Below are 24,485 nucleotides of genomic sequence, written 5' to 3'. Positions count from 1 at the left end.
AGTTCTTAAACATATGGGAGAAATGGACTCTTTTACAAATGCATTCAGACAGCAGATATTCATTGATTATATACTCTGTTCTAGCACAATGAATTTGGGACAAATTCCATGAGTGAACACCCAGAGCTTACATTAAAGGAGGGAGACATTGTTAGACAAGCAAACAGTAATATGCATAAATAATTATGACATAGAAAGTGTTCTGAAGGAGTCGAATGAGGTGATTTGATAAAGAACAATGTGCTATCAATTTAAAGGTGGTCATCAAGGGATACTCTGCAATGGACTGATGTCTGTGCCCCCCCGCCCCCAAAAAATTCATATGTTGAAATCCTAGCTCCTAATATGATGGTATTAGGAGGTTGGCCTTTGGAAGGTAATTAGGTCATGAGGGTGAATCCCTCATGAATGGGACTAGTGCCCTTACAAAAGGGACCTCAGAGGGTTCTCTTGCCCTCTTTCCTTCACGTGAGGATACAATGAGAAGGTGGTAGTGTGCAACTCAGAAGAGGTCCCTCACCAGAACCAGACTATGCTGGCACCCTGATATCAGACTTCCCAGTCTTCAGAAATGTGAGAAGTAAATTTCTGTTGTTATAAGCCATCCAGTCTATGGCAACCTGAACTAAGACAACCTCTGAAGGGATAATATCTGAGCTGAGACCTAATATTAAGAAACAGCTAATCATGCAAAGAAATTTTCTATATAGCAATGAAATACATAAATACGCAAAGGTGGGGAATATCCGGGTGTGTGCCCCACAAACTGAAAGTCAGTCCATATGGCAGCTGGATGGTGCTGTAGAGGGAGCCAGGGGCCAGACCACGTGGTCCTTTTCATGTCAAAAAAAGGGCTTGGTTTTGCACTATGTGCTACAGAAACTACTGTAGAGTTTTAAGCTGGAAAATGGCATAATCTAATTTCATCTTAAAAGATCACTCCCTTAAATCATACATAGATTGAAAGAGAAAACTGAGGAATCATGGGGAAGCTATTGCAGTGGTCAAAGGTGAGAGATCACCATTGGACTAAGGTGCTGACAACAGAAATGTAGATAAATAGAAGGACTGGAAATGTACTTTATGAATAAAATGAATAGGCCTAGGAAATGAATTAGATGTGGGGAGTGTATGAGAGAAGGAATCAATATGACCCCCAGTTTTCTCGATGAAGGAGCTAGATCAATAGCCATCTCATTTTCTAAGGTATAAAGTAATTGAAAAAATAGTTTTTATGGTGATAGAATTAAAGATTTAGTTTTTGATGCATTATATTTGAGATGACTATGATGCATTCAATGGGCCTGTCAAACAGAACTCCAACAAGTGTAGACTGGAAAGGTCAAGTTAGAAGGTGCCAGCCCATGTGTGGTCTTTAAAGCCATGAGGTTAGATGAGCTCTTCCACCAAGAGTGGGCAGAGACATGAACAAGGACTAAGCCCAGAGGGAGATGTAGATGTCAGGGCAAGTGAGCAACGAAAGAGATTAGGAAGGGCAATCCAATGAAGAGGAAAATTAGGAAAGAGTGATGTTAGAAGTCAAGAGAGCAGAGCATTTCAAGAAGGATGGGATGTGTAATATTTTGAATATTTTTTAGAGACTGAATAAAAAGAGAAAAATGTCTAATGGATTTGGCATGAGGTAGTTCATTGGCAATGTTGAAAATGGCAATTTTAGTAAATGGATAGGGTGGAAACCAGATCAGAACAGGTTAAATTGACTAGGAGGTAACATATTAAAAATAATTTATATATTTAACACTTTCTGGAAGCTTGGCAGTGAACACAAAAGTGAGAATCAAAGCAGCAGTGAAGACACAGTTGGTGGTTAAGGAATATTTTTGTTTTTTAAGATGGAAATTATTAGAGCATGTTTATGCCAATGGAAATCATCTAGAAAAGGGGTGGGGTGGGAGCAGTTAAAAATGCAGAAAAGGAAGAAATATTAAGTCTTTAGTAAGAAGATAAGAGAGGTGTCCAAAACACTGATGGAGCGTCTGGCTTCAGAGAAGCAAAGCTATACACTAATGAAAACCAAAAAAAACCTTGCATTTGAAAAACTGCACATACAATTATAATTATCCATCTGTCTGTCCATTCATCCATCCATCCATCCATCCATTGAGAGAGAGATAAATTGAAAGACAGGGAGCTAAAGGTTGACATATGGATCCCCTGGCTGAAAGTTCATAAACTTCACCATAAGAACGCAACGCTATTCTATTTTCCTAAATAAAACATCTCCTTCATTTGTGCTATCACTGAGTCTTCTTCCAGCCAATGCTATGGTGCACTCTGGGTGGCACTGAGGCACCCGCAACCCTACCGTTTTCTCACACTTTCGTCACCCTGTGTATGACCCAAAACCTTCCTATTGCTGCCATACTGGACAGATACAGTGGAAGAATACAACCGATGGGAAAACTGTTTTTTCTTCTCTCCACAACCTCCACCCACAACCTATCCTCTTTCCATGTTTTCTCCCAATCCTCTTGTATTATTCAGTAACAATGAGATCGGGGATTTTCTTCCACCGTGTCTTTTTTCATTAACTGTCTTTAAAATGTCCGTATTCTCCTCTGTACTCAGACATCGTCTACTCCTATCTATACATTCATCTATTCCTATAGCCTTAATTACTATCTATCTATGCTGGCAACTCACAAACGTCTTACCTGCAGCCCCGTCTTCCTCCTAAGCTCCAAACTCACATTCCCACTCAGGTTTCTATTCAGCATCTCCAACTGGGGACCACAAGGACGCCTCAAACTTGATGGTTCTACAGCTAAACTCATCCCCATCCCATCCTCAAATCAACTCATTTTCCAACATCTAGTCAGTTTTCTGGACAGAAGCCTGGTTTATTCTGGGCTTCCCTTTCTTTGTGTGCAAAATCCAATCAAACACTACATCCTGTCAATTTCGTTTCCTTCAAACTCCTGTCTTCCAACAGGGTTACTCTTCGTTCTGGTCTCTGTTACTTCTTGCCTAGATTACTAGCATACCTTCTTAAATTGTCTTCATGCCTCCAGTATTACTACTCTTGAACTACATAATACTCCCTCTATACAGCAGCCAGAAGGATTAATCTGCTTAAAATAGTTTAATGCCCCTCTCCTGATGATGAAGCACTCAACTTGTAGCATGGTTTATAAGGACCTTCGTGACCTAGCTCTTGCTTGTCTCTCAGATCTCATGTCTCCCTATGTTCTCTCTCACTTGTTCTTTCCATTTAGGAGGCTCTCACTAATCACCTCAACCCACCTCCCAATTTAGGTAACTCCCTAAGGCCTCAGTTTAGCTGCCATCTCCTCCAGGAAGCCCCTTCCTGACACCTCCCCTCTCTCTCCTATCTGTTACTCCACAGAGCTGGTTTGAGTACTACATCAGCTGGGAAGATTTTCAAGGGGGTGAATCTATAAGTAGAACTGACACTCATCTCACTGGGAATGTACCTGGAGAAAGTATACTTACTGGAAATCACATTCACCAGACTTTCTCTTAAGGAGAGTACCACAGAAGATGATAAGTCTGGGAGGCGGTGGGTGACAGCTGGGTGGCCTAAACCACACTCTAAGGAGGACGGGTTCTGTTAATCGTAGGCTTTTGCTGATGGGGAGAGAATTGTGGGCCTGGAGCTAGACTGTCCAGAGTAACACATGAGGGCTGAGAACCCAGCTTACCATCTCTAACTTTCCCAGCACTGTGCTTGGCATCACCTTTAAATAAAAGTTGGACAAACGAATATGCCTGAATTTATTTACTTAACAAGTGAAAACACTAAGATTTAGAAAGATTAGGCGAGACGCCCAAGATCACAGAGCATCAAGCACGGTTTTGAAAGTAGACAGTCTGACCCCAGTGTTCTTATAGATAGCAGTAACTATGCTGCCCCTGAAGAGATTATACTCTCTCAAAACTGAAAAATAGAATTAAAATTGACCAAAAGACCATAAAAGGCTATTTCTTACTCCTTCAATTCCATCACCACCCCTTTCCCCTACTCTGTGGTTCATCCACTAAAACCTTAGCTCCCCAACAAATTCCATGAGAAGAATACAGGCAGTGTGCGCACACTGAAGAGATTTTATTGATTGTATTTATTGATGTATTAATAAGAAACTGATATGGAATGGAGGGAGATGGGATTTATTTTTTAACCCCTGTGAATATCTATGAATCCAATGAATCAATGGGAAATTGAGGGTTGTATTTGAAATAGAGCTCTGGAATACTCACTTCTCTTGGTGATCTTGAGCCCCCTTCTCGAAATGTTGGTTTACATCTGAAATTAATCTGAAATTTTAAAAAAATCAAGTATATTATATTAGGTATACAAGCATCAGCTAGACTGTGTTACCTGTAAAAAACAACAGTGACAGATATTGAGACTACAAAACAAAACCCTCAAAGAATAAGGAACAAAGTTTAATACTACTCTTAGTCTTTTGAAATTATCACATTACATATTTTCAGAGATCTCAGGTGATTCTATCTATATCTCTAATTTATGTCCCTTCAATCTCACTGATGAAATCAAAGTATCTTTAAACATAATGCTCTTAACACCACAAATCTGAGAAACTGAGATAAGAGTCAGAGGAAAAATATATGGCAGATAAAATCATCCAGCTGGGTTTCAGATTTTAAAAGTAGAAAATATACACTAGAGAAATCTTTAACATTATGATGATTATTCAAACACAAACAAAAAAAATATTCTTTATAAAAGGATATTTTATTTTAGATGGGGAGGTCTCCTGGTCAGTGCATTTACATCTTCTTTAGCTACTGGATAAAGTAAAAAGTGCATAGAACTAAAGGAGAAGATGAGTAAGTGGGGTTGGGAAATGAAACATTAAGATAAAATCTTAGTAGTCATTGACACAAGGTATCAGTTGGCAATGATTGGTAATGTGTCAGTAAAGTAAATGAATGTCACAGGGATCAGACTATTTTAATGCACTTACACGTGGCATCTTACAAACATAGATAATGCACAGAGTATCACACATGGACATGAAGTCCAAAGTGTTAAAGGGAAGAGGTCAGCAGACAACTCACTATGGAAACCTTTGCCTTCCCCCAAATGACAAACAAATAGACTATGCAGAATCCACTTCTTCTGAAGGCAAGACACCTCTAACATGTAACTTCAGGCCCACCCATACATTTATGCCACACAAGCAGGAAGACTGCCCGAAGAAGACACGTTGGCTTCAGGTGTGGCTGTCTTCCTCGCAGCCACTTTAGGAAGAAGGAAACTCACAAGGATATATCTAAACAATGATTTCAAAGAGCTTATGGAATTTTAAAGGAAACATCTTGTGGAAGAGCCTATGGGTGAATGACAATACTTAAACAGAGACGATATAGGAATAGAATTAGGGCGTACCAGGCTTCTCCCTCTCATGTATCCTTTTCCCAAGATGCAACATAAAATGATAGCAAATTATACTTCAGCAAACAAGAGAGTCAATGACCTTTAACACTGTCTTTCTATCATTAATCTGCTAATAATGTTGGATTCCAGTTTTTTAAAAGGACATTATTTTTAAAAAGTTGTTAGAAATTTATACCTGGTCTTTGAAGACCAAACACTTGCAGTGCAACAAAAACTGCAGCAGATGGCGCTCTCTTACCTTTTCTAGCTGCTCAATGCAGGCGGTGTGGACAACGATTTTACAGACTGCACACTTCCTCCGGAGAGCAGATTTCTACAGCATTCAATTCAAAGTACAAGAAAGAAATGTTAACATTTTGTTCCAAGGAGTTCTGAAGAGTTTAAAGAGAGTATATGTAAATAAAGCATACATTGCAATTACTTCTAATACTAAGCAAATTTTAAAAACTTCATCAACAGTCATTTATTTGACTTACCAAGTAGCTCCATATCCACGTGAGTTGGGGTAGCCTAAATTGTCTCTTCAAAGCATAGTAATAAGAATAGTTGCTATATATTGAGCATATAATATAAACCTGGATCTTTATTCTGTTATTTCTAAGTATCATAACCTAATAATGTAGGCATTATTATCCTCTGGGTTTTTTTTACATTGTTTACATTTTCACTCAAGTAGTCAAAAGGCAGGGCCAACATCCAAACTTAGGTCTAAGTTCAAAGCAAGCTCTCCTTCCCTACTGCCAAAGAGTCTACATTTCAAGGGGCCAGTCACTTTAGGCTTGTATTCCAAGCGCAGATCTATACTAAGCTATTTGGGTTTCTGCCCATATCTTCAGAAAAGAAAGAAGACAAATCTAGCTTTTATGCCCAGGAAACAATAGTAATAATAACAGCAGCAAAAGCAACAAGAACAGCTAATAGGAATATAGTACTTGCTATGTGCTCTTATAAGCACTTCACAAATAGTAATTCACTTAACCTGCAGAACCTATAAATAGTTACTATTCTTACCACCATTTTACAGATGAGAAAACTAAGGCACCATAAGTGACCTGCCTAAGGTCATTTGATCAGGGCCAAGCAGAGCCAGGTGGTCTGGCTGCAGAGCTTAGGCTTGTAAGTTTTTTACAATTTGGGCTCTCTGACAGTCAGTAACAGTTTAAATTCACAATAAAAAACTCCTTATGGTTTATCTTTTCTTTAACAATAAAAAGCATGCTGCAGGGTGAGAGATGAATGGGTGGAATTTAGATTTCATTACTGCCAGTATCATGTAGGGTCTAAGCTAGGAATACTCAGGCTTCTCTACAAAAGACAGACTGAAGGAGGATCTGTGTGAATAATTTTTGTGTTTGAGCTCTGAAAGAAACGTATTATAACAAACCTGATCTGTCAAATAGTCTGTCGAAGCATCCAAGTGTGAAAGGCTCTGAGTCCCATCCTTAAGGAGGCACTAGGATAGACTGCTGGCAACTGTCCCCCTTCTGATGAGTGGTTTCCCCTGCTGAGGTATAACTTTTGAGCCTACTGTGGCAGGCAGGTGAGAAGGAATAACGTACTGTATTACTGCTGCTAAAGGAAAGACTGCAAACAACCACCTCAGAAGGGGTGGTATCAGGAAAGAAACTGCAGCCTCCTGCTTCCTTGATTGTTTCACTCATTCAACATGGGGTATTTACACGGTGTTACCAGCCACCAACAAAGAACCTAACACGCTGCAAAACTGCAGCAAGGAATCTGCTAGAAGATATCCACTGAGTGAGGCTTATTTACCCTATTTGCAGATGCTTTAATTACTCTTGGCTTTCCTCTTCCTGAGGAAAGAACATGGTCTAGAACACAATCAATTGATTTTGCAATTATCAAAGGATAAGCGAAACCAAAGCATCTAGCTACACTACTGAAAAAGTGTCTTTTCTACTACTAAAAAGAAAAGAAGAGAAGGGGGGGAGGGGACTAGGAGGAGGAACAAGGGTGAACAGGAACGTGAAGCAGTAGGTAGTTGTGGAAGCAGCAGCAGCAGCAATCAAAACAATAATAAAATTCTCGTTTGCAAATTTTCATGAACAAAGTGCCCATAAGCAAATTACCATTGCCCTCCTGATTTGCTATGGATATCCTTATGCAGATCAGTGCTTTAGCATCACCTGCAGAAAATGCATGGAGTATTTGAGTCATCTTGCTAACCAGAGTTACAGTGATGCTATGGAAACTGGAGTTAATTCCAGTCTACTTCTCATTATCCACAAAACCCCTAGTAGATTATACTGCAGACAAGCAAAGCAACACTTCGAAAGGTAGGCAACCACTTATGGACCATGAGTTAAGGATGTCTGAAAAGCCTCCTTCCTTACTGGTAACCCCTTCCCTGCTCCAGCTTTGTGCCTGACAAGGTGCTCTGCATTAAGTTCTGTAGAGCTCCAGAGATTCTGTAGGCTCCCAAGAAATCACTGAGGATCACGCGAAGAACACCAAGTAGGCTCGGGAACCCCAGTGCACTCGATGGAACCAGACACCCCTTCCTTTGTTTGTTTTACCTACTAGGATTCTCAGTCAAAATCTCTTTTGAACAGGGGATCTGGGCTGGAAGAGTTTGAGAACCACTGGTTTATAATATGTTATCGCTTAGCTTTCTAGGACAACATGTAAATACACTAACATCATTCATGTGGAATAACGCAAGTGCAGTATTCTGCAGGTAACATATGAAGGAAAGTGCTTCAAATTATAAAATTTGAATTAAACAATATTGAATTTTAAAAGACCTTCTTAAAATATATTACATACCTCCATGCCTTCTGAGGTAGAACATACTTATATAGATCGCAATATAATTTTTTCTTCATAAACACTACAACGTGATGCATTGTATTCCAAAAAACTTTTTTCTGTTTCCTATCTGGATAGAGCTCCTTTCAAGTCATTGTTCCTGTCTTTTGTTGCTCTCTATTTCTTAAATGACAGCTTCTAAACAGCTTTTAATTTGAGAAATAAGATAATTAAGGTTAACAATCATATACAAAATTAAGTGAATAAATTCTGAGTGAAGGCCCAGGGTCTTTTCCATAGCAGTAAAGTACCTGGACTTTAGTCCCTCAATTGATGAAAACTGTTTCAGTGAGTGAATCTGAAGTCTTAACTGTTGACTTCTTGGTTTATGACTATATTTCAACTGGTTAAAGTTATTCGAAGTAGCTGGATAATAAGCTTCTGGGAAGAAATTGCTCAAAACATATAGAATTTTGTGTTACAATTTTTATTTTGAAGACTTAAGCTAAATACAAAGGTAAAATGCAGAAATCAAATAGTATAAATATTCACTTTTTCCTGAATAACTCACATGCAAGCCAGTGCTTCCTCTCTATACAAGGTGATAAACTAAAATCAAGAAAAGCCATTTAAAATCATCGAGTAGGTCAGTTTTTATTTTTCATATTGGGATACAGTTGTTATAGAACCTAGCTCAAAAACATAATGTAAAAAATAAATATTGCCTAGGACACCAAGCACAGTTGCCATAGACTGGATGCCCCCTCCCCACCCTGCCACGTCAGTGAAGTTTAATCTCCACTGTAACTGCTGCGGATGAGAAATCCTATTAAGGTAATTGAAAGGTGGGGCCTTGAAGAGGTGATAGATTGTAGGACCATGCAGTAGTGGACGGATCAATAATGGTGGTCAGGGGCGTGATTCTGAGGGCTTTAAAAGACGAGCACACGAGAGGTTAGTCTCTCTCTCTGCTCTGCCATTGTCTGCCCTGTGAGACCCCTAGGTCACTGTCACTATCACCAAGACCTTCACCAGCTATGTTCCCTGGACTTTGGACTTTCCAGCCTCCAAAACTATAGGCAACAAATTTTGTTTTCTTACAAATTATCCACTTCTGTGTATTTTGTTATAAGCAACAGAAACAGACTAATACAACGTTTAAAAATTAAAACTATAAAAATTTAAGACTTTGTTCTCATCAAACGAATTTAAAGGCTAACCAGTCTTACTGCTTTAAATATCAAGTAACCTCATCACCCTAACTGAGGGTTTCCTGGTTTTGTCAGTGTTGGTATTCAAAAGAAATCCATTAATTTGTAAGGGGGGGGTGCACACCTGTAGAAACTAAGACAATATAGGATATAATATAGATCATATTCCATCATATCTCACTTGGATCTAATAAAAACATAATCAGTACTTACTTAAATAATACCACAATGATACACTATGCTTTAGGATTGTGGATATAATCTAACTAGCAGCCATACTGTTGTTCTAAGACAAAACATTCAGAGTTCTGACTCGGCCGTACCTATTCCCCATGCTACAGGCACTGCTGACATTCAAAGTACAGTGACAGCTCCTCACCAAACTTCAGCTCACAGCATGCATGGCTGTTAAAACTGTCACAGCCTTAGACAGCTGGGGAGGGGTTCTGCGGGGACAGAGGGTCAGAGGAAGGCAGTTGTAGGAAGTACACAATTGTCCCTGATCAAGAGTGTAATATCTAATCCTCCCCACCCAGCCAAGTCCCTATCTATGTGCACCACCGGGAAAGCAGTTTTCTTCTTCCTTTGAACAAAAGATGTGATTTCTGCTAAGTAACAATAAATATCTGGTGATAGTTAATAGAGTTTGACAGAAAGAGAAAGAAAGAGAGGGAAGGAGAAAGGGTGGAGGGAGGGAGGGAAGGAGGGAAGGAAGGAAAAGGAAAAGAAGGGAGGGGAGAGGAGGAGAGGAAAGAAAGGGGTACTCCAGGGCCTTAGACAATCTGGTTTCACAGGCTTGTGACTTATGGAAGGGTTGGGGTCTCCCTGCTGCCCAAGACAACTGAAGTTAAATGTTTGTCAACCCTATTCTAAAGTTTGACCCCAAGAAGCAGGTACAATAACGCTGGTTGCCCCTTCCCACTAAGGCACACACCAAGCCTTATTTCTCCCTGAAGCTGGGGCAAATGATACATCTGCTGCTGAGGTCTTAAGAACTCCACCCCCTTTGCCCACCTGCACTGGGGAAAGCACAAGAGACCACAAGTGGAGAGGGCAGTGGGACAAGGAGCAGCAGGGCAGCCCTTGCTGGGTCTCAGGAGAGCTCAGAGGCCAGAGCCTGCCACCAGCCCCAAAACATCAGAACAAAGTTGGGCCCAGAGGACCTCACTCGAGATAGAGTACCCAGACCAGGCGCATGGACCTAATGCAGGAAACCACTGCTCCCACTTGCCGCCTTCCCCCATGCAGTGAGCACAGAGATGAATGCAGAGGGGACTGTATAATCCAGGAGGAACCAAGGAGACTGGGAGTGGGCGAGGAGGCAGAGCAGGCACTCTGGGGACAGTGCCAGATGCTGGGGGCAGCGGGGGTCGAAGGTGGGGGGGAGGGCGGTGCTGAGTGGTGAAAGCCTGGAAAAAGGAAGGGATCAGGAAGCTTCAGGAAGCTGTTGGGAGGGGCTTACCCTCAAGCTACCTCTCAGTTTTCTACTCTCCAGTGATCTTCCAGCCCCTTGGCCTTCCTAGATCAGAGGATTCATGCTGAGGAATAGAAGTGGGGGAGGGCTGGGAAGAGCCAAAGGGAGAGCAGCAAGTGGCAAGGAGGACGTTCTGCCCTCCCCTCCTCTCCCCCTCACACCACAAAGCTCAGGCCCTGCAGCACTCTGGTGGAAGGCGGAGGGGAGCGCAGTGCAGCCCGGGCAAGGCCTTCCTCTCACAGGGTGGGGCTTACAGAATGTTTTGTGCAGTGGAACTTCCTAAGCCTCTAGAACGTCAGGAATTCAGTGTCCTTTCAGTGAGGATTGCTTCCTTGTGCAACATAAACAAGAACATTGTGCTGTATAATCTAAGGTAAATGAAAACAAGAGTTCTTTGATTTATTTAAAAACCTAATTAGAAGAAATGACACACATACTTGGCAAATTCTGCTTCTCTGGGGAGCCTGGGATGCAATCTGCAAATTGGTATTAGGAAAAATGAAGAATGGCATTATCTAGAATTTCCATTAATATGATCTCAGGACCAAAGCCCAGCCTCCACTGTCATTCATGTAGGCCCCTCTTTTTCTCCAACAGAATCCAGAGCATTTCAGACAATCCAGGAAGGTGGCTAGCTGAAGTTCCAGCACACCCCTGTTGTTCTCGGTATAGCACTAAATGTCTGTACAACAGGATCTTATGATCTCAGAGCAAGGAGCAAAGAAGCCATGTGTCCGGAGGAGCCTGTGACCTGAGTGGAAATTCAGAGCTTTCCCTGGAGGATCTATTGCAAGGAAACCTCATCCTACATTAAAGGGTCCCAGCCCTCAGCCTGAGCAGTGTTGGAGAGTGGGCCTTCATTGTCAAGAGCCCATGTGTTTGCACAATGTATCCTCTGGACAGATGAGGGCCTGGTGAGGCTGATCCCTGTGAGACAGTCCCCCACGGTCAACACCCTAGATAATAAACTATCCAGCAGTACTTCTGAATATCTGAAAGAAAAGGTAGCAGGAACAACTGGAGGCTAGGTGGAGGATTCTTGCAAAGGATGCACCAAAATACTCACGCAGTGCTCAAGTACGTGAAGGGACTTCACAAAGCTTGTGGGAAAATGGAATTAAAAGATAAAAATAAAAAATGTAAACTTTATTTCTCAGCATAAGCTCTATCAAGTTTGAGACACTTTTGTAAGCAATGACATTGGCCATTTAGTCCATCTCTAAAGAACTGAAGGTCCTGGGAATTTAACCATGTCAATGCAGTCTTTTTTACATTATTAATGGAAGAAAAATGGATGCCCTTTAAAGATGTTTTTAAGATTAGGAAACAAAAAGAAGTCAGAAGCAGCCAAATCAGGACTATATGGTGGATGCCTAATGATGTCCCATCAAAATTCTTGCAAAATTGCCCATTTGATGAGAGGAAGGAGGAGCATTTTTGCGGTAGAGAGGGGCTCGCCAGTGAAACTTTCCTGGGTATTTTTCTGCTAAAGCTTTGGCTTTCTCAAAACATTCTTACAATAAGCAAATGTTATTGTTCTCTGGCCCTCCAGAAAGTCAAGAAGCAAAATGCCTTGAGCATCCTAACAAACTGTTGCCCTGACCTTTCCTCTGGACCTGTCTGCTTTTGCTTAGCCTGTTGGTAGCCATGGCTTTGACTGTGCTTCGTCTTCAGGATTGTACTGGTAAAGCCATGTTTCAGCTCCTGTTACAGTTCTTCAAAGAAATGCTTCAGGATCTTGATCTCGCTTGTTTAAAATTTCCATTCAAAGCTCTGCTCTCATCTGCAGCTGATCTGGGCACAACAGTGTGGCACCCATCGAGTGGAAAGTTTGCTCAGCTGTAACTGTGTAAGCTGAACCAGTGAAGGTGTCTATGGTGTTGGCTATTGTTTCTGCCATTAATTGTTGGTCCTCTTCAATTAGGGCACTAACAAGATTAATTTTTCCTTGCAAATCGATATGGATGGTTTGCCATCACAGGCTTCATCTTCAACATTGTCTCGTCCCTTCTTAAAACAAGTTCTCCATTTGTAAATTGATCATTTCCTTGGGGCACCATCTCCATAAACTTTTTGTAAAGCATCAATGATTTCATCATTCTTCCACCCAAGCTTCACCATAATTTGATGTTTGTTCTTGCTTCAATTTTAGCAGAATTCACTTTGCTCTGATAGGGGCTCTTTTCAAACTGATGTCTTATTCTTCTCAGTGCCTCAAACTAGATCCCGTTCAGACATGTTATAACAAGTTAGTATGAGTTTATTTTGGTGCAAAAAAAAAAATTTGCAATCCATGTGCAATTTTTTTAGAATACACAGTTGCCACAAACTTGCTGAAGATCCCTCATACACTAACACACCAAAATTTCTGTATGCCAGCTATCTGGAATCATGATAGTATGAGGTATCCTACACAGGGAATTTTCCATGTGGCTGAAACAATGTGTTAACCACTGACTTTTCCAAAACATACTTATAGAAATTTAGTCAACAAGTCATTTTACCATCACTATCTGTATAAGGCACTATGAGTGCTGTACAGGAAATAAAGAGGAAGAAGATTTTGTCCTTCTGGGAGAAGTTGGCAAGCCACTTGAGGAGACAAGAGGGACTTGAAAGAAAAGATCATTAACAGGAGAGAGCAACACATGGCTAAATTCTAAACGAACAGCTCAAACAATAAAAGCTGTAATTTAGAGGAAGGTAAAATCTCAGAGGCTGCATCAGTAAAAAGGGCCTAACAGAGAAAGCAAATATTTGAGTGGCCTTAAAAGATGTATACATTTGAAAAGATGAAGATATTCCAGAAGAGAGAAGATCTAAAGTCTCATTATATAGTCGATACTGACACCTCCTAAAAGGAACTGAGACTGGCTTTAGTGTGTCTGGTGGGGAACCAAACTAAGGGGCTCATGAGGGTCCATCTGCGAGAGCTGCTGGACACGAGCTTTGCTAGTCAAGTGTGGGGGCTGGAACATGTGCACCTGGCTGGGGGGCCAGGGAGAGTGGGGTATCTACCTGCAGATGTGAGGAGTGGGTACACCAGGGTTAAGAAGCCAGAGGAGCTGTGTCACGAGGGGCTGCAAGAGAAACGGCAAAGCAGGACTGAAAGGCCCAGGGGTTAAAAGTCATAGTTACAAGAACGTGGAGATTTCTCTATCTTTTCATACTGCTAACCCCCAACACCAGGAACACTGCTTGACACAGATACTCTGGAAGGGAAAAAGGGAGAGAGGAAAGGAGAAACGGCTTACAGAGTCGGGCTTTCTCCCCACTTAAGCCCTGAATCCATGCCCCCAGTATGGAGAACCGGTGGCTTTGGAAACAGTAGGAGACAAAAGCCTCACTAGGACATAGTCATTCTCACAATGGGCAACCCCAGAAGAAGTGGTGATAAGACACCCTCAGTGTGTTTGAGGAAACAAAACCTCTACAAGCAGGAGAGGAAAAACAGAGTACAGGCTTCATGGTGATTATGACTAAACAGCCGCTTCTGGAAGCATAAGTCAGATGTCTTCTGGGGGTCTCCAGGAACACCTGACAGGGAGGCAGGTATTTTGCAGAAGACTGAGGTCTTACACAGATGGGTAGAGTTAAGAATGGCAAGCCTGTGTGTTTGCTGCTCATGTGATCCCACCTGCATCGAGGCTAGTTCAATAGCCTGTATGACGCATAGAAGGGTCGACGCCACAGCTTCCCAGGAGACATGCAGGGAGAAAGAGCCTGCCTGTCATACATTTGGAATATGTACTTGGGTAACAGTTGTGGGGGTGGGAGGGAAACAGACAAAACTGGGACCAGCAACGAGGCCAGCCTTCCCAAACAAGTCTGTGGTTGGGTGACGCAGAATAGGCTACAAAGGTGAATTGGGACAAGGCTGTTAAAGGCCTTAAATCTGGGCTGAGGAATACAAACTTTAACCTAATAGGTAATAAGGGACCAAAATAATAACTTAATCTGGTAGCAGTATGCAGCACTATCTCAGAGCCGAAGGAAGAAGATAAGTGGATTAATTCAGTCAACCAAGAAATACTGAGCACCTGCTGGGTGCCAGGCACTGTCCTAGGCACTGGGAAAACAGCAGGGAACAAATCATCAGAAAGGTGTTTTTGATGTCATAGAGCCTACATTCTCCTGTGGGAGATAGACAATAAACAAGATAGATAAATATAATACATAGTATGTTAATAGAAGTAAGTGCTAAAGAGAAAAGTAAAGAGAGGAAAGGGGATAGGAAATATCAGGAGTAGGGGAAAGTTGAAGTTGTAGATAGGTTGGCCAACAGAAGCTTCACTAAAAAGACAGATTTTAACAAACGCTAGAAGGAGTGAGCTCACCACATAGATATGGGGGGAAGCATTCCAGGCAAAGGGAACAGCAAGTGCAAAACCCAGGGGCATGAGGACGTGGGGGTGCTGAGGAGTGGCCGGGGGGCCCGTGTTGGGGACTGGAGTGCATCAGGTGGAGATGAGGCCAGACAAGAGCAGCAGGCCACATCGTGCGGGGTCTTGCAGGTTACGGGTAAGACAGTGAAATGTTCTCTGAAAGAGGATCAGTAATGAAAGACCACAGTGGTAACTCACATATTAGGTAATTAAGCTGAACTGCAGGACAAGAATGGAACAGAAAAGAGGGCCGGCCCCATGGCTCACTCGGGAGAGTGCGGCGCTGGGAGCGCAGCGGTGCTCCCACCACAGGTTCGGATCCTATATAGGGATGGCCGGTGCACTCACTGGCTGAGTGCAGTGTGGGCGACACCAAGCCAAGGGTTGCGATCCCCTTACCGGTCACAAAAACGACAAAAAAAAAAAAAAAAAGAAGAAGAAAGAAAGAAAGAAAGAAAAGAAAAGCAGAGACACAAGAGTGACTGAGAGTGCACACCTCTTCAGAGTCCCCTGCAGGTCTCCACTGAGGCCGACACCAACTTCTCATACTTGGGCCTTATCGCTCTCAGCAGAATCACCGACAGCCAAGGAGGGCTTCAATTCTACACCTTGGTCAGCTTTGCTGCTTGTATACAGATGACAGTCTCATGCTGTGCAATGGCTGGGATTGCCTCTAAAGCACTACAATGAAACCCATTTAATATGCTCTTCAAACAGTGCGATTTGTTCTGTTCTAAGGAACACATTCTCTGAAGCACTTTGCACATGAAGTGTTTATGTTCCTAGAGACACCTCCCGTGAGTAACCTCAAATATGCAAGTAAATCTAGATACTAAGCAGGACCCACCTGAGCTGATATGCATAAGGTCAATACCACAGCTTCCCAGGAGACACACAGAGAGAAAAAAGAAAAATGCGTGTCATCGTTTGGACACAAAGAAAAAGTTCTATATTTCCCAAACAGCCGGGGTATTTTATATTTTTCTTTTGAAGAGAAAGAAAACCAAAATTAGAGCAGAAAGCTAAGGGAAGGAAAGGACTCTGCGAGCTGAATATAAGAACTGGAAAGACACATGAAAACCTTTCCTCCTCCCGAGAAGCAGCCAGTTGGGTCTCACCTGAGAAACAATTTGATAAGAACCAAATTGTTAGAATCACATTAACTCAGAGCTAAAGTTGAAGGCTGGTTATAAAGAATGATACCCATCATGTTTTGAGCATTAGATTAGGATTGGAAAAAGCTATGTCAGACCAGTATAGATTTCTTTTTAAGGTGGGGGAAAAAAGGTACATGTTAGTATCTCAATAATTTACCCTTATTATTAAAATTTGCACCAAATCAGACTCTTTACTCTTTAAGCATGATTTTAAAGTGACTTATGTTAATGCTTTCTTTTTTTTTTTCTTTTCTTTTAATGAGAAGAAAGTGATGGGTACTGGGTTTCTCTGATGGGTTTCAGCAGAAAGCTGCCTCGTAAATCTTAGGGGAAGTGTACATCTTGGAATTCAATTGCGTGACTACTGCATATGCTAACATCTTTTGAAAATCTAGGTAAAATGCAGGCACAATGATTGAGGTATGAAACAAACATATATTGCAGCTTCTCCTTATGACAAGTACACGGCCCGATCAATGTGTATGGGGTGGCACAAGTTTAATGGAATGATATCAAGCAGGGAGGCGCTCAGAGACAGCTGAGTAGGTCGACGCGGCTGAGCGTGTCCCCTCACTGACTGGTCTGAGGTGGCGGCACTGATCAGGCCTCCCTTCTGCCTCCTCCTTCATGGTCATGGTGCTTTAAAAAAAAAAGATTTTCAGTCTAATAAACTCAAAGAATCCTCAAAATTCCATTTCCCACTCTTAGCTCTCATTTCACCCATGGACACTTCCTATTTCCATAACTATTATTATCGACTGTCTCTGTACTTTGTTGCTTTCATCTCTTGTTTCTGCTTTGTTTTTTATTTTGCCTGCTTGCCTTTTCTCATTTCTTTTTTCTCATTTGTTTCTCCATGTTTCTCAACCTCAGTGCCAGCAGGTCTGACGTTATACGACCGTGGCTGGTCACTAGTTTTAACTTTGTCGTGGACAATCTTCCTGTCTTTGGTTCTTTCCAGCTGCTTTTGGGGCTGCTCCCTGTTAGATTTCTACCTTTTCTTCAAAGTTGTTATTTGTACCAGCACATCAAAGTTGACGTACATCTTACAGTAGGTTAGCTGAAGTGTTAATGTATGCACAAAAGGTGTATATAAATATTATTAAAAGTACAGAGACACTAGTAACTAGAAATTCAAGGTAGAGCCCTACGCACACAAACCTGTGTGTTCACAAATGTTGAGCAGATAGATGTGAGTGAAGATGGGCTGGGCATATTACCGAAGTCATAGTGAAAATGAGTTAACAGGAAATAATGTCTCGATATTGCCTTGAAGGCTTTCTCTAGTTCTAGCTCATGAGCACAGCAGAGATTTGAGGCTTAATATAAACTAGAAAATACCAAACTTTCCTTTTAATCCTTGCTGGTGCGGTTGTACCATATACACCCTCTTGTATCGTGAATCCTGACATACTTTCATTATCAGTTTACTTTGTAGAGACAGGTAAATAAGTGAGCACATTTTTTTTTAATATGATAGAAAGTGACGTGTGCTATAAAAGGCTGAGAGAACGGAAAAGGAACAGAATCAAGGGACAGCCTGACACTATCGGTAGGGCTAGTGGTTCTACCTCATGAGATTGGTCCTCAATTTTCCTCAATGATGGAGAGGTAGCAGGTGATTCTATGACTCGAAACCTAGTACTCTGGGTTGCCTTTTTGAGTTCAGTTTCTGGCAACCACTTTTATTCAAGGAAGAATGATCATAGAGGCTAACGTTTACTGAGTGCTTATGATTTGCCACACTGCTAACATAAATGTATTCTCTCATTTAACTTTCACAACAACCATAAGAGTCAGTATTATCCACATTTTACCAATGTGACACTGGGGTTCACAGAGGTTAAAACAATGACCACTGTCACACAACTTAAAGCCTGGAAATCCCAAAACCTGGATCCAAAGCCAGGCCATGTGATTCCAAAGCCCACACACCTCATCACCACCCACACCTCCTTCAGTGAAGACATCCAAGCAGGCTTTTCCATTTTCTTGCGAATTTCCTTCAATTTCACCCTCCGAAATATCTATCTGCCAAGACTATGAAATAGGAAATAATAGCAACCACAACAAAACGTCCCTAAAAATAAAGAAACCATGTCAAATCTGGGGGCTAGTCGGAGTTCGGGTAACTACTACTGCAAATAATGCTTCTGCCAAGATTGAGTGCTCCTGAGCAACAACAGGAATAGTGGTTAAAATCTACTGTTCTGGATCCCTGGCAATGAGAACACCGGAAGAAGGGAAAACATTTCTACACACCTGTGCATTACCTAGTGACATATAAACTCTATGCTGAATAGGATGCTAATTATTTTTATTAAGGAACAGGACCATATGATATTAAATAACAACAGAACTGCTTCACACAAATACACACCCACATACAAATACACAAATGCAGCTTCAACCTAAAATTGTCATTGCAGAAGAGATGACAATTATTCTTAGAGGCTGAAACTCTAATAATAAAGTAGGCTTAATGCAAGTTTAGTATAAAGGCAAAAGAACTGCACAAAGATACAAAAAAAAGTTACAAGTTCCAGATGGTGATTAAGCCTCTGTGACTTTTCTTCCCTTTACCTTTAGGTGAAAGTGAACTGCCTGCTATGAGCACTCCAAAGGGTTGTCGTTGTGGATCAGACATAAGTACGAGTCCTAGGAAAACTGCAAAGGATTGTTTGAGCATTTCTCAAGGAGTTTTCCACTGAATACTGAGATCCCACAAAATGTTTGGGTGTTCTGTGGGGAAAACAGTGGGTTCCACAATCCTCCCTTACCCTGAGGAAAAGAGCAGGAAACCCTGCACACCTTACACCCTTCTTTGAGCATCGTAAGATCTATTTGTATATGAAAGTTGTTCAGTGCTTTCTAAACTTATGATCATAAGCCCTTTTTAATGAATAATACTCCATATTGTTTTTATAGGAGTTTAGTGTTCTCCAGAACATGATCTGGAAAAAAAGAACTGTGCAACTAGACAGTGGTACTCTGGATCCAGTGTCACCTAGAAGCAACAGAATCCTAAAGGTCCCTGGGCTTCATATCCTACATATCCTGTCACTATCCCTATTGCATGAAGTGGGCAGGATCAGTATTCTCCTTCAATATATGGACAGCACTCTGTACACAATATTACCGATTACACCACCACCACGATGGCTGCAACAGTAACAATGGCTAATGCTGACCAAGGGCCTGCCATGTGCCAGACACTGCTCTAAGTGTGGACAAGGATGGTTTCATAGAAATGCCCAATCATCTGGCCAGACACAGAAAGGGCAAGGTCACTTCTACCCAGGGAAGCATCCAGCCTCTTCCTCACTCATATCTACTGACTAGGAAGTCAGCAGCAGAGAGTCTGTCAGTGAAAATTATTTTTATAAACTATTTTTGTTGATGACTATGCTTTCCCTGAGTCATCTTGATTCATTAGATCCTTAATATCCTAATGGTGGGAGAGGCTTCTGGCACAGAGTGGCCTTGGAGGCTCCCTGGATGGGGTGTCTTCAGACTGGCACCCAAACAACTCAGAAAGCTGGCTTTGCCTCCTGGGCTTCACTGCCACTCACACAGCTCCCTGTGACAGCCTGCACTCAGCACAGCCAAGCCGCCATCTGGGGCACAGATCATCGATCTGCTGTGCTGGACAACCAGCACCTGAGGCTTGTGGAGCAGTAGCAACACACAGGCAGATCTTGGAGCACTGTGAGTTCAATGTTGGGGCTCTGGGGTGTACACCTGCTAGGCCTGAATACACAGAGGGGCAGGAAGGCCCCAGCAATGCATGCTGGGCTCTGATTCTCTCATCTCACCCACAGCCCACAGATGTATGCAAACCAGTATTTGCACATGATGCTGTCTGGTGCTCCAACTTTCCTGGGAGACAGGAAAAGACAGGGTGTGGCCAGGTTCGAGGTCATTTCCATTTTTTAACTGCAGAAAGCTGAAAGTTTCCTTCCAGTAGGGACAATACAAGGGCCCTTGTACTCTTCTCACAAGTTTCTTCCAAGAACTCAAGGACATGGCCAGCATCCCTGGGAGCAGATGTCGTGATACCTTGGTAGAGACAATGAGGCTTGCAATCTACCAGTAAAAAGACAAGCCTATGAGATGGTTTCTAGAATGGGTTATTTTGATTTGTCACACTCAGTTGGTTCTACCCATGATATAGTGAGAATATGGATGTTACGCACAGCAGCAAAATGAAAAGTGAAGGTATAAGAGTCTTGGTGTTGGGGTTAGACAGAATCACCCCAAACACAGGGCCTTGTTCAAGACAAAGTCCTACCAAACTACCAATTAGCTCATTCAACCTAATGACATTGAACAGTAAGCAGGAACAGAAGAGAAGGAGGGAGCATATAAACATGTGTTAACTAATTTAATCTTTCTACTGATTCTGAGGGGTAAATCTAATCATCACTATTTCACAGAGGAACCTGAGATTCAGCAGAGCTTGGATATTTATCCAGATCTTCTTGTCACCAGAACTGCGTGACTCCTGCTCTCCACTGCCCCAACCCCCATATCACATGACCTCCCTAATGCAATTCATTCATTTTTCTCAATAAGACTGTATCTGTCAAACTGCAAGCAACACTGGCAGACACCTTAGAATTCGGGTCAGGTGTTACAGGTGCAGTTGGCCATTTTTGCCAAACATGATCCACAAGGAAAAGATGAAAGCAAAAACGTATGAGCAAAATAATAACAAAAGCAAAGCAGTACCTATCAGCCTACCCACTAAAAGACGGTGCCATAAGCCATGTAAAAACAGAAGATATATCTGAAAACAGCATTCTGAAGTCTGACAGCTCCTTTTTTCCTCTTACACAACTCACTCACCTAACCATCTACCTACTCTCCTCCCCACAGCTCTCGTCTTCTGACACCTACTGCCTGTCTGCTCACTTAGCCAGCAACCGACCTAAAGATTCACCACTGCTCTAGATGTACTTCTGTGCATGTGTGTGCGCATCTGTGACCTGCGTAATTGTGTGGGTATCTGGGTGGCTGGAAGAAGTAATTCACCTTACAGAATGGCTACTCTATTAGTTGTCAAATGCTGCCCTAACAAAGCATCACAAGCTGGGGAGCTTAAAACAACAGAGATGTATTCTCTCATAGTCCTGGAGGCTAAACATGCAAAATCAAGGTGTGGACAGGGTTAAACAGCCTTTTAATGGCTCTGAGGGAGCATTTGTTCCATGCCTATCTCCTGGTTTCTGATTACAGCCAGGAATCCATGGCATGGCATTCCTTGGCTTGCAGCTGCATCACTCCAAATCTCTGCCTCCATTGTCACATGGCCTTTTTCCCTGTGTGTCTCTGTGTGTCCTCTCCTCTTCTTATAAGGACACCTGTCATATTGGATTAGGGCCCACCTTAATCCTCTATGACCTCACCCTAACTAATTACATCTGCAACAACCTATTTCCAAAAAAAGGTCACATTCTGAGGCCCTGGGCTTCGGGACATTAGCGTATCTTTCTGGAGTACACAGTTCAACTCATAACAGCTACCATATGCCAGGTTTGAGGACCAGGCCACCTGTTTTCATCCTGACGCTCTCTTTATGAAGTTGATAGTGGCTCTCTATCCTGACACTGCACAGAATCATCAGTGGAGTTGCTGCTTTTGTTATCTTTTTTAGCATTTTTATGCCCAGTTCCACTCACCAGAGATTCTGATGTAGCAGATCCAGGCTGGGAATCAACACTTTAAAAAGTAAAATTAAAAAGTAAAGTATCATAAGTGACTATAACGCTCATCCAGAAATAAGAATAAAAATAACAACCCTTCAAATTAGGAAACTAAGGCAAAAAGAAGTGCAATGATATGTCCAAAATTCACTCAGCGCACAAATGGAAGCACAGATTTCAAACCCAGGTCAGTCTGATACAAAGTCCATTTCCTTCCTACTGTGCCTGGCCAGGCCCATGTGACCAAGATTGGTGTATACATCTATGTATCAACCTAGGCAAGCTTCTTTCAAGTGTAAAAATAAGTGTGCTCTTGCATGCACTCTACGGATTATTAGTGGAGGGGTGAGTTCCTTTGGGTACAAACATTTGGCCGAACATCTTCGTATACCCCATCACCAGATCAGGAGAACAGTTTCTACCAGAGTGAACCCACAAAATGGGGAGGTTGTCACTTACAGTCGGCTGTTACTCTCAGCACTGCAGTTACTGGTGCTAGGTCCTCAGCCCATACACACTGACGGAATAAATGAATGTACATCAAAATATATGTTATCAAGCAAGAACGGTCCTAGCTAGAATTTTATTTCAGGTTTTTCCCCCATAATCAGGTTGGAAAACAGTGATCCTTCAACTTCAGTTTCATTACTTTTGCATCGCTTTCTCCTCTCTAGACCAAAAAAAGAAACAGTTACTAATTTGGGAACTGTCACTGATTTGGGAACAAATTTAATCCCATTAGATATCTGCTCACAGTTATTCTACGGTATTAAATGTTGCCACCAGAGAAATGTAGAAAAGATTTCAAAGGTCATGTGCTACAACAGTCCTAGAGTCCTCTGAAGTCACTGCTTTGCTCTCAATATCTTCCAATAACAGCCCCCAAATATCAATCCATATGGCAGGAGGGGGTCCAGGCTTTTCAGGACAGCTTTGGTTGTAAATGGATGTTCTAATGCCCCAATAAGTTAGGGTGACCCTCCCAGTTTCCCTGATGCAGTTCTGGTTTACCCCTAATGTTAAAGTATCCTTATTACCAGCAGCCACTTTCACCCTCAAACTTGTCTTGCTTTAGACAATATGTTACATGGTCAGGCTTCAGAAGCACATTGACACAAATAACACGTGCTCCAAGTTTCAGTGCAGGAAACATGAACCCACCAATGCCCCATCCATCCTTATTTCCATTCTTACCCAATACATGCCCTTTGGTTGCTCACGCGTGTCTCACAATCGCTGCCTCCCTTGTACAGAGTCTGCTCCTGCCTCTGAGTATGCTCATGTTCCTCTCCCTCCTTCCCCAACTCCACTTATGTAAATCTTACCCATCTTTCAAAACTGAGCTCAAGCCCCATTTCCATGAAGCTGCCTCTGTCTACTTCAACCCACACTGATTTCTTCCTCTCTTAACTTCTACTCATGACATTTGCTTTGCTAAAATAGGGTAAGGGGTGAAAGGCACGTCTTTGGTGATAAATTCACTCCTCGCCCAAGTACTCTGCCTGTATTTTGTTTAGAAGTCTGCAGATAGTACCTGGTAATGGTAATCTGGCCCCAACCCCAATGGGCAGGCTTTCTTCAAAGGTGGTTCATTAAAAGAAATGAGAAATACAACACATAATCTACTTACACATGCCTTTTCCTACAGAACTGTCGTTCAATTCTAAGAAGGCTGCAAATAGAACATCTAAACTGGAGGCTCCCTGGAGATTTCCTCATCTGACCTCTTACCCAAAGCAGCTGTGCATCCCCCTCTATATTTCCTTAAAAGATGCCCATCCATGTTACCCACAAACACATGCTTTGAACCCATCTCTCCAGGCACCTTGTTCCCTTGCTGGACAGCTCTGCTTCTTAAAGTTCTTTCTTATGATACAGTATTTCTCAAACTTAGGTTTGTGGACCATCTGTGCCAGAGTTATTTGAGATGCCTGTTAAAATCACAGATTCCCAAGTCCAACTCGAGGCATACTGAATCAGCCTTTGGAGCAAGGAAAGGAAACTAATCTGCATTGTTAACAGGTTTCCCAGGTGATGCTTATGTATAGCAGAGTGTGAGATCCACTGTTAGAGTTGGTGGATTCTGTATCTATAACTCAGATCTACCCTCCTAACAACAGATAGACAGTCACTGCTCTTTTCTTCACAGCAGCTCTTCAAATACTGGAAGATGTCTCTCTACCTTCCCTCCTAATACTCAGCTGTTAACCCATGTTATTTAACTTTTCTTTACAAGTTTCCATACCCTGAACCAACTTGGGCACTCTCTCTGGGTCCCTGGCTGCTTGCCAATGTCTCTCCCCAAATGTGATGCCGAAAGATGGCACAGACCCACAATGTGCGGTGGGAAGACAAAGCCAGAAGAATTTTCATGCATTTG

The 24,485-nt window shown here is 42.1% G+C and overlaps 1 protein-coding gene across 2 annotated transcripts in view; it reads right to left on the bottom strand.

Moving 5' to 3' along the window:
* The window catches only part of DGKI (diacylglycerol kinase iota), a 436,008-nt gene that overhangs the window by 255,247 nt on the left and 156,276 nt on the right, over positions 1-24,485 (bottom strand). For both annotated transcript variants that reach the window (XM_063099453.1, XM_063099454.1), the window contains exons 4-5: positions 5,643-5,717; positions 4,240-4,296 (exon numbers count right to left, since the gene is read on the bottom strand). In XM_063099453.1, coding sequence (XP_062955523.1) covers positions 4,240-4,296; positions 5,643-5,717 — 132 coding nt within the window. The remainder of the gene's footprint in view (positions 1-4,239; positions 4,297-5,642; positions 5,718-24,485) is intronic.

Source organism: Cynocephalus volans, chromosome 6 (genome assembly GCF_027409185.1).
Source record: "Cynocephalus volans isolate mCynVol1 chromosome 6, mCynVol1.pri, whole genome shotgun sequence".
NCBI lineage: Eukaryota > Metazoa > Chordata > Mammalia > Dermoptera > Cynocephalidae > Cynocephalus > Cynocephalus volans.
Note: the sequence above shows the minus strand (reverse complement) of the source record. Positions and strands in the feature narration are given on the sequence as shown.